This window comes from Cottoperca gobio, chromosome 16 (genome assembly GCF_900634415.1).
Source record: "Cottoperca gobio chromosome 16, fCotGob3.1, whole genome shotgun sequence".
In the NCBI taxonomy this organism is placed as follows: Eukaryota; Metazoa; Chordata; class Actinopteri; order Perciformes; family Bovichtidae; genus Cottoperca; species Cottoperca gobio.
In genome coordinates, this window is record NC_041370.1 from 25,542,710 (window position 1) to 25,553,988 (window position 11,279).

Sequence of the window (11,279 nt, forward strand, 5' to 3'; positions counted from 1 at the left end):
AATTGTTTATGTTGCAGAAATAACTAAACTTCAGTTGAGCAGATCATACTTTCCATGGATTGCAAATTTACAGAGAGGTTCAACAACATCATTTATTTTAATTATTTATTTATTTAATTGACATAGGCCTTTTTAAGCATCTAATTTTAAATGCTCAGTTCAGTAGTTAGGAGAATTCTAACTTGAATTAAAAAACATTTGAATTGTAAAAGTATAATTGTAAGATAAACAAACAATGAAGTCGATAATGTTATATTTTGTAGGGACGCTTGCTACAAGTCTTTTTTTAATAGTCTTCTAATATCATCAGCCAAAGACTTCCACTACCCTAACTCCTTTCTGAATATCAGTCTAGAGATACATCAGATAATAAAGAGGGCACAGCAGAATGCTGTTGTAGTTCCACAGCTACATTATCATGTTGAGTCATGTTTGTGTCTATGTGATGAATGCAAGTCACCGTTTCATTCTACCAACTCCTGAGGGAAATATCTATCTATTTAGCTGCTAAATGCTCAACTATGTTCACCAGCAAGTGTCTCACTGTGTCTGTCTGCTGTTTGCTGCTGAGCAGGTGTACAGTTGCTTTTTGAGCTTTTTCTGTGAAAACAGTTTCCTGCTCTGACTGAAAACAACACTTGGAGTAAAGTTGTGGCCATGGAGCTTTACAAACTCCATAAAGCCAGCGGAGCTGCAGATTAATCTGGTAATTCTCTTTGGGTTCATCACTCCTTTCTGTCACATTGTTTTCACATTGTCATTTAATACATTGGTATTAGAAAATATGCATTAGAGCTGCGTGACAGTTTCTTTCAATACTCAATTGCAAACAGAGTGTATCCAGTGAAGGGAGGTAACGGTACACAGAAGTCAAGGTTCGGTGCGAGTTTGGTACGCCGAGAAAAAACAAACAAATGCATAAATATCCATTTATTTTAATTTATTTTGAACACAGTTGTGTAAGTTCAAATACCTGTCAAAACTATAAATGATAAACTATTTTCTATTTTAAAATAAGAAAATTATAACACTTACATATTACACTGTTATAACAAACACTTTCACAAAAGGAAACAGTTGGCAAAAGGTTATACTGAAAGGCGTATGTTATCTTATATATATCTAATATATAATAAAATACAAAAACAAACACTTTTGCATTAGGAGTGTTTCACCTTGGCTATATTTAAACATGCAAAGCACAAACCTTTAAGTATTGTACTGTATTAAGCAGTACCATTTAAACTGAACAAGCATTGAGAACAGTAATGCTGACACACACCCTCCTCATTTTAAACACAACTCTCTCTCTGTTGCTGTTGTAGCTGACCACAAACACGCAGGCGGCTCATCCAGCTCTGGCTTGCCATAGTGTGCCTCACTCGCATGCCAGTCTTCTTACTGTTCATTGTATTGCTGACCTAAGCAAACATTTCTGACGGCACACTGCTAAAGTTTTCCGGGCAGAATTCGTGTTTGTGAATGTACTAATCTACATACCATGTATTCTGCCTGTGACATTGACCTTTTTTATTATTATTATTATTATTATTATTATTATTATTATTATTATTATTATTATTATTATTATTATTAACAAAGTGATCTTTAAGATGACAATGTAACTGAGGCTCAAAAGTCAGAGGGGTACAGGTTTGTAGACTGTGAAGACCATTGAGGCAAAATTGAGAATTGAGGCAATTTAAATAAACCAATAGTGGTCAGCTAGCTGCAAATATATCAGGAGAGCCAGTTAGCGCTAGTAACTACTCACATTTCTTCAGGTATAGCAATTACTGTGGCAAGTATTATAACTGATAAAAATGATGTCCAAAAGGATGTAAGTAAACTGTGGGAAAAACAGGATTAGTCTTCCAGACGAAGGTAAGGGATGACAGTGGGATTATAGTCTGTGGATATATGTAGTCATCAAATGTATGCGTGTGTTTGTGTGTATCTTCCGGAAGCCAAAGGGGGGGCTCTTTGTGGTGGCAGGGAGGCAGAGCTTTGATGTGGCCATGACTGGCAGCACTCTCTGAATGTGTGAGCCAAGCAGGCACAGTCTCTCCATGACCTCTGAGCTCTACAGACAACTATATTTACCTCTCTCTCTCTCTCTCTCTCTCTCTCTCTCTCTCTCTCTCTCTCTCTCTCTCTCTCTCTCTCTCTCTCTCTCTCTCTCTACACACACACTCAAACACACAGATCTACCTTGACATAAATCTGCTCTATACACCTCCTGTCCTCATAAACTGGCATCTTTGCAGTTGGTCAGGATTGGAACATTGTGCAGATGGGCACAAAATCACCAGTCTGACAGACGCCTCAGGTCTTTTCATGGACAGGCTCTGCAGTGTAGCCGTGTTCATTCTACTGTCAAACTTCATAGTCTTCTCCATCCTCCCCTCCTCATGCTCCGCTTTCCTGCGTCACTCTCAGTGATCCCCCACTCACTCTGAGGGTGGCTTTTCATTTACTAAATTTCCCTAACCGATGATAGCTGCCAAAGTGAATGAAAGGCAGGTTTTAGATTTGTGTTATGATCTGCTTGTCTGTTTGTATGGGAGAAGTTTTCAGCTGTATCTGATAATATATCTTGTTAGATATTCACATTTTTGTGTGCCATAATGTGAACTCTGGCTCTGCTTACCTATTACAATTTAATCTTTCTTTTGTTATCACTAAAGAAGGCCTGACGACCATCAGAGAACTTTAGTTTAGTTGTATTCAGTTTAATCTTGTTTTACTAGTATTGCCAGAGTATCTAAATAAAATTCAATAAAAATGGAAATAACTTTTATATATTAATATGAAAGGGGGGCTCCCTAAGCACCAGAGATAAAATATGAGACATAGCTGCAGATCGCTTATTAAATTATAATTTGGAATGATCAAATTGAAGGTTAGTTTTAAGTTAATAGGAAGTATAAAGTAGATCTTTGCAGCCGTTTAGCGATGATCCTTGCATCTATGTAATCGTCCATGTGTCCTGAGTAGACCCAGCTGATGTTTAAGTTTCCAGAGATAAAAAATGTCAGGCTGAATTTAGGGGGAACTGTGTATAAAATACAGAATACATGTATATTATCATGGCATGTTAATACCAAACACATGGCGTCACATACAAAGTCAATGCACAGACGTAAAGAGACGCAAATTTCAACTCAAGCAAGAAATGCATGTGTGGTGTGAGTCTGTGAGCGTTGTGGTCCTCCTCCTGTTGTCACTGACGTTGTTGCCTGTGGGCACTCAGAGATTTACATCAGTACCTCATATATTTATGCCTAAGTGACGATATTTTAAGTGTTGATAGACCAGGCATCAAGATGTAGTTATTTTGGCTTCCTTTTGATCCGTTTATTGCAATTAAATCACAGCAAACTCTGTTTATTTTGGGTTTATACTGCTGTAGTAAACCAGCTCATGTGAAATCAGTGAAATCCAGAGCGCCTTTGTGTGAGATTATGAACACAGGCACGATGTCGCTTGGTTTCCCCAATCTGGGCCTTCCAACATGTATCAGCAGTAGTGTTTATTTTAGCCATGGTTGATGGAACGTTGTTGGCAAATTCATAACTCTGGTTGTTGGTATCATCTCCAGCATGTTTAGTGCAAGTGACGCGAATGAACACAAATGATGCCGGGCTCAAACACTTACACTAGCGCGAGGTGAAAGTTTGCTTTGCGTTTGGTGTGAACACAACATCAGCTGTCAGAATTATGCCACTACTCATCTGTTAATGATTCATTCATGTTTCCAACAGTGACACCCACAATCACCCACTTATCCAATCAAAACCTTCCAAATGATCTGTGCTGTGGTAATCCAGCCTCAAGGAAAAATATTAACATAGCCAGGGGTTGAATTAGATGTCCGCACAGACGCCTGCTTTCACAGGGTTTTCTTCTTTTCTGTCAATGTGTTTCCCTAAAAGCTACCTAGCAGATCAGCGGCCTCAGTCTAGGTGGCAGTTATCCACTGGTTGCCACCCGCCATAAACAACAGCAAAGCTCTAGAACATTTCCATTTAAAAAATAAATATTGATAATAAATAACACTCTTTTCATTTTACTTTTGAAATAATTTATATCTTCTCTCACAAATAAAAAGTTTAATTCATAAGCAATACATTGCAACCTTACTGAATAATGTTTTTTTGCTTTTTGTTAACAGCCTTCAGGCCTTTACACACCGAGCCGTTTTTCTTTTGTGTGGTAAAAACCGGGTCTATTAGGGGGCAGGGGGGAGAGGTGGGAGGGAGTGGAGAGAGTTCAGCATTCTGACAGCCTGGGGGAAGAAGCTGTTTCTGAGTCTGGTGGAGCTCGACCGGAGGCTGTGGAACCTTCTCCCTGAAGGCAGGAGGCTGAGGAGGCAGTTGGAGGGATGGGAGGAGTCACCCACAATGAGTGCTTTGCTGTGAGAAACGGCATTTCGATCTCCCTGTTTGTAACACAGATGATGAGATGATGATGGCGCCCCTCGTGGCTGACGTCTTTGCGTGGTCCTCCCGACAGCAACGTTGTTTTTTGTTTATAATAGTGTTAATTTGTATTTATAATGCTACATTTTCACACGCAACAGTGAGATACGACAGGGATGCACTTCTGGACATTGGTAGAGCTCACCATGAGCTCACTTGTAGCTTAACACAGTCGTTTTCAACCTTTCTGTGGTCCAATGCACACCAAAGACCAAAGTCTCAAGGCACACCTGTATTGATATCTGGGCAAAATACCCTCTTTAACAGGTAAAAACTGTCGGAGAAAATTGATAAAACAAAATAAATCAAAAAGTTTAAAAAGTTGGATCATTTCCCACGGCACACCTGACGATCTAGTGTGCCGCGGCACAGTGGTTGGAAATCACTGGCTTAACAGACTTTGACTTCTTACTACGTTGGGACCCCGCAAACGTAAGCCGGGACGCCCAACAGCACCGAGCGTGAGTGAGCAGCGCAGCCGACGGGGAGAGCGGTCTAGACGGATGCGTGGCAAGAGGGGTGGACTACATGCAAGGCTAAAGGCTAGGGCTACACGACCACCACTACCCAGCCAGGATTACAACCCAATGTGAGATAAGAGAGTGCTATGCTCTTATCATCACAGAAACCTAGCTTTTGGACAGCATTCCACGCTCTACCATCAAGCTTGGAACGCATTCCGTCTACCGCGGGGACCGTATGGAGGCCTCAGGGAAGACCAGAGGCAGCGGCGTTTCTGTCTACGTGAACAACAGATGGTGCTCGGAAGTACAGGTTGTTGAAAGACACTGTTCGGCTAACATTGAACTGTTGATGGTGAAATGCAGACCATTCTTCCTGCCCAGGGAGTTCAGTGCAGTGTTCATTTTTGCTGTTTACATCCCGCCACAAGCAGACTCCACGACTGCACTGGAGCTGCTGCATGACATCATCGACAAACACAAGACCCCTGGACGCTGTGTTTACTGTAGCCGGTGACTTTAACCATCAAAACATTAATAGTGTTCTTCCAAAACACTTCTGTGGACTTAGAGGAATATGCTTCCAGTGTTACTGGCTACATGAGCATTTGTGTGAAAAAAACAGTGTGCCCAAAAAAACGCTGTAGGACATACCCAAATGAGAAACCTTGGATTAACTGTGAGGTTCGGTCCATGCTACGTGCTCGCTCCACTGCATTTGCCTCAGGCAACTCTGAGGACTACAAGAAGGCCAGATACGACCTGTGTAGATCCATCTAAGAGGTCAAGAAGCAATACAGACTGAGGATGGAGGGATTCTACTCCACCTCAGATTCCCGACGCATGTGGCAAGGCCTGCAACACATCATAGACTACCAGCAGAGAAGCAGGGGGTCACAACCAGCCAACCCACACTACCAGATGAGCTAAATGAGTTCTATGCACGCTTTAAAGTCCTCAACACCAATCACCAGAGAGGGTTTTTGACCACGGAGCGCACATAGGACTCACCACTCACTGTGACATCAGCAGAGGTGCGTACGGTTCTGAGTGAGTTTGTGCTCACCTGCTTCAAAACAACCACCATTGTGTCCCAAAGAAAAACACAGTGACCTGCCTGAATGACTATCGTCCTGTAGCACTCACCCCAATAGTGATGAAGTGTTTTGAGAGGATAGTCATGACCCACATCAAAAAGAACATTCCAAACACCTTGGACCCTCTGCAGTTTGCGTACCGTCAGAACCGGTCCACTGATGACGCAATCAACACCGTCATCCACACTACCCTCACACACTTAGAGGGCAGGGACACATATGTCAGACTGCTCTTTATTGACTACAGTTCTGCCTTTAACACGGTCATCCCATACAAACTCTCTGCTAAGCTCCTCACTCTTGGACTGACACCTGCTCTCTGTAACTGGGTGCTGAACTTCTTATGAGACAGACCCCAGTCAGTCAGAGTTGGAAATTGCACATCTGGCACTAGATCTGTAAGCACAGGGACCCCCAGGGCTGCGTGCTGAGTCCCCTGCTGTACACCCTCTTCACATACGACTGTGCGGCCTCCCAGAGCAACACTTGTATCCTCAAGTTTGCAGATGATACAACAGTCATTGGACTGATCACTGGTGGGGCTGAGGCAGTGTATAGAAGAGAGGTGGCAGACCTGGTGACCTGGTGTCAGGACAATAATCTCTCCCTGAATGCAGAAAAAACCAAGGAGATGATTATTGATCCACGGAGGAAGAGTGTGCAGCACACACCACTCACCATAGGTGAGACTGAGGTGGTCAGGGTGAAAACCTTTAAATTCCTCGGAACCCTCATCAGCGAGGATCTCACCTGGTCTCACAACACACGACAGAACATCAAGAAATCCCAGCAGCGACTGTACTTCCTAAAGAGGCTGAGAAAATTTGGCATGTCATCCAAAATTCTCAGCAACTTCTACAGATGTACAGTTGAGAGCGTCCTTACCAGTGCCACCACGGTCTGGTATGGAAACTGCACTGCCCGGGACAGGAAGGCATTCCAGCATGTGATAAAAACTGCGCAGTACATCACAGGAGCAGCCCTCCACTCACTACAGGACATTTATACCACCAGGGTCACCAGGAGAGCCCAAAACATTATCAGGGTCAGTACACCCCCCCAGCACAGACTCTTCACTCTCCTGCCACCAGGCAGGCGCTACAGGAGTCTAAAATCCACCCCCACCCCAACTGATTGAACTGTGAAAACAACACAACTTAAACAATGCATGGTGCACTTTGTTGTTGTCAGCCTTATTTGTGCGATATTTCAAATTTCACAGTACTAACACAGTACTGTGAATCTATGTGCAATACCTTTTACCTCTTTATTTATTTTTGTATTGTATATTGTGTATATCTCTTGCTTTTAGTTCATTTTAAATGTTTGCTGTTGGAGGATTAGTAAAGTAAGTTTTTCATTGTACAGTATAACTGTCTGGTATCTGTGCATTTGACAATAAACATCTTGAATCTTGAATAAAATAGATTTTATAGGTGTTTGTTAGACAGGTACCTGCTGCTGCTGCTCCAGTGATAACTGTACATGTATTAGTATTAGCACAGTACACATGTGTGCAGACACAAACTGTCAAAAGTCTCTCCAGCTGCTGAACCAGACTGACAGCTGATCAGCTTTTTCCAGAACAGGTAGATTTTTCCAAGATTTCACACATCACCTTGTGAGGAACGGACATATTCATAATGTAATGCACTGTGTAGATCAGCAATATAAAACAATAACGACGGAGGCGCCGTAACCCACTTTCTCCTTTCAATAGGTGAATCAGGGCTACTATAATGTGCAAGTTACAACAATATTAAACTGTATTCAAAGCAAATGTCTAATATAAAAATGATTCTGTTCTATTCTCATCACAGTAGTAAATACACCTTTAAACTACATACAGCACAATATTACCACTAACTAACAAGTACAGCTCTGTAACGTGTAACTGTTTTGTTTTCCAGTAATAGCAATTCCCTTAAAGGTGTAATGCGTAATTCTGAGTTTAGGGGGAAGTATAATCTTCATACAATCTAAATTCATCAATCATAAAAACATCAGTTATTAAAAAGTCAACTATATTAACCTGTTTAGTGTGTATTCTTTATGTTGTGTATTGTATTATACAGCTATATACTGTGTATTATTTACTCCTGTGTAAGTCTGTCAGTCAGTTCATTAGAGCAGACTGCTGAAACTCTGAGAGTCTAAATATCTTCTAGTCTTCATGTGGAGCTCTGATATCATGTGTTTACAGTCACACTGGGGGCTGTACGCTCCGAGTAACGTTATGTTTTGATAGTTTGTATGTTGCTTGGGTCCGGGCGGCAGAGACGATGGAACGAATCCAGCTCAGATACAGTAAGATAACAGCAACAGAAAGATGAGTCGGCTGAATCAGAGCAGTCTGCTGCCGGCTAACAGAAGATCTGTCCGTCTCCCGTCTCTCTCCCACCCTCTCCTCCTGTGGACGATGAGGACGAGGCGAGGGTGCGAGATGTTTCCTCGTTTCTGCCACTTTGGATTTAATCAAACAAACTATGCAGGGATCATGGATGTGATGTAGACCCTGAGTCTGCTGAGTCAGGCAGCTGTACTTCTTCTCTCTGTACTGAGGCAGACTGCAGCTACAGTGACTCACTATCACCTCTACAGGAACAAGTGGTATTACAGACTGGACGGAGCGCAGCTAGCTGTTAGCATGCTAACTTCAGTAGATAGCTCTGCAACACAACACAGAGACGTCTTTAACATAATGTCAACACTGTTACCTCTTCACACACTGTTGATAATGTTAGTTCATTGTTTTAATGTTTTATGTATACATTCTGACAGATCTTACACATTGAACCTTCAAGCTCTTTAAACATGTAAGAGCGCAAACAAAAACAATACAAAGAAATTAAACCTGAAACCTGGCGACCTACCTGTAAGACTATACTCAGTTAAAAGAAACCCATAAAAACAACAGTTGCGGAATATTAAAGTTTCTAAAGTTCGACAGAACTGTTCAACATACTTATCATATCTTTATAACACTTGCCTAAATAAAGCTCAGTTTAAAGAAGTTGTTTTTACCAACTACTAACGTGTAAAATGTGCAGCAGTAATCAGACATCATCCAGGTCGTCTTCCCGAATGCATCTGAGGAGGGGCGCACTGCTCCCATGTCAAAAGTTCCACCTGGGTGCTGCTTACATTAAATATCTCTTCACAATAAAATTATAAAATAAACACAAACGATGTTGCACAATTTTGGGGTGTAAGCCTACCATTGTAGTTTCCCATTGAATCTCCAGCTAAGATGATGGCATTTAAAATACTTTCAAAGCTATTCAAGTTTCTGTGATGCTTTCTTTGTAGTTGTTTGCTGTCCATCAACCCTTTTCTTTGAACTCTTGCTCGTGGACTTCATCCGTCGACTTACAAACGTTTTAAATAGCCTGCAGCTAATTGTTCATCCTTAGGAGTTTCCTTTTATTGTGAAAAGGCTTAGGTCAAAAAACCATGGCTGATATTAACCTTAAAGGTGTTGATTACATAGTCTATTCATTAAACACAGAATGGGAAGCCTCTAAATTGTTTCTGTATCCATATTTTGATCAGATTCATCCTATGTCTGTCCATCAAATGCAACATGAGCCTCAGAATCCTTTTACCCTACAGGGATTAATTCACTTACATGTTTTGTGTTTGCCACCTATTAACTGTAATTCAGATAAAAGTGATGCGCTTTGGCCTTTCATGTACCAGCCGAGTCTAGTTGGTGATTAATGAACCACTTCCATCTCCAGCACTGTGAACTCCGGCCTGGACTTAATTAAAACTCTGCCATTGACCACCAATCATAAATTACTGCCAACAACCTGTGACACTTTTAGAATAAAAAGTACAAATTGGTTTCCTACCAATTCATAATTCCCAATTTAAAGGGAATAACAAGCTTGAGGCAGCTCCTGTACCAGTGCTACATCCTCCATGTGCTTTGTAAAGGCTGAGCATGCTGAGAATTGCTAAGCATGAGGTGATAGTGTCTGCTTGGTGATTGATACCTGTTGTCTGCTCTGCTTGTGTTTTACAGGTAGCTGCTGTCATTACCGTGTCACCACAGTGCTCCTGCCCAGTCTGATCCCTGACCTGAGCAGCTGGTTTCCAGTAGGAGGGAGCTGCCCTGCAACAACATCTCTACTCCATCATCCCTGCCTCTGTTTACATGTGCACCAGTCTGGGGACGGAGGCCTCTCTCAGCATACCAATTTGTCAAGAGCGCCACCCAGTCGGAGCCTCTCATGTAATTATCATTGTGCTTATTTTTCTTTTTTTTGGTTGTTAATGTTTTCTGTGACTCAAATGTTATCATCAAAGTTCAAGTAACAAATGTGAATTTAAGGACAAGAAGCACAAGCTGTGTTGTTTCCTGTGGAGTGGTAACTAATGTATATCACAAACCTTCAGCTCCTCACTGTGTTTTATCAGAAAACCAGAGAGTTTCAGGGTGAGACAAGGCAGCTTGAGCTTTACACCTTTCACTGCTGTACTGTATGCTATTTTATGTGTTTTTTACTGAAATGGACATTTTTATCAGCTTGTAGTGTAATTTAATCAATATTATATTGTAGCGTTTGTTGATATTGGTAAATATTGTTTGACCAAATATATCTTCCCAAATAAAAGTTCAACAGCATCAAAAAGTTCTGCCTGTGTTTGTGTATCACCAAGACAAAATAACATAGTACAACATATTAATAGACATTATGTTTCTGTGTTTCTGTGTTTCTGTGTCGCTTAAGCCCCTGTCACACATATCCGTATAGCAGAAACGTATGCTGGTGTATACGAAATATCGGCAATAGGTTGATATAAATTAAGGGTAAATTGTGATCGTTCGAAGGACGCAGACGATACGCCGAACACGCCAGACATACGGCCTTGTCACACAGTTCCATATGGCAGAAACGTATGCCGGCGTATATGAAAAGTAGCTCAAAATTTGTCAGAGTCCAAATATGTCCAACTTTTCCACAGCGGTGTTGTAGCTGACGTATACATAACGAATACATAACTAATTATTATACGTATGTTTAACCTATTGATAGCGTATCACTTACTTATACAAAACTTATCATTTGGGTTGATGCTAAGTTGATGTATTCATCAAGACGTGCTGTGAAGAAGTGAGGATGAGCTAATCACAGGGACCCTATATACTATATTCAAACCCCAATAAGCTCCCAAAACGCTAGCTGTACTGTAGAAACATGTTTAATAAGTTCACCGTCAGCCGACGTAGCCTA

The 11,279-nt window shown here is 41.4% G+C and overlaps 1 protein-coding gene across 3 annotated transcripts in view; it reads left to right on the forward strand.

Moving 5' to 3' along the window:
• The window catches only part of tsnare1 (T-SNARE Domain Containing 1), a 183,013-nt gene extending 172,325 nt beyond the window's left edge, over positions 1-10,688 (forward strand). For all 3 annotated transcript variants that reach the window (XM_029451829.1, XM_029451830.1, XM_029451827.1), the window contains one exon: positions 10,067-10,688. Coding sequence is in view for 1 of the 3 variants with exons in the window: in XM_029451830.1 (XP_029307690.1) it covers positions 10,067-10,114 (48 nt within the window). In the remaining 2 variants the exon portion in view is untranslated. The remainder of the gene's footprint in view (positions 1-10,066) is intronic.
• The last annotated feature ends 591 nt before the right edge of the window (positions 10,689-11,279 follow it).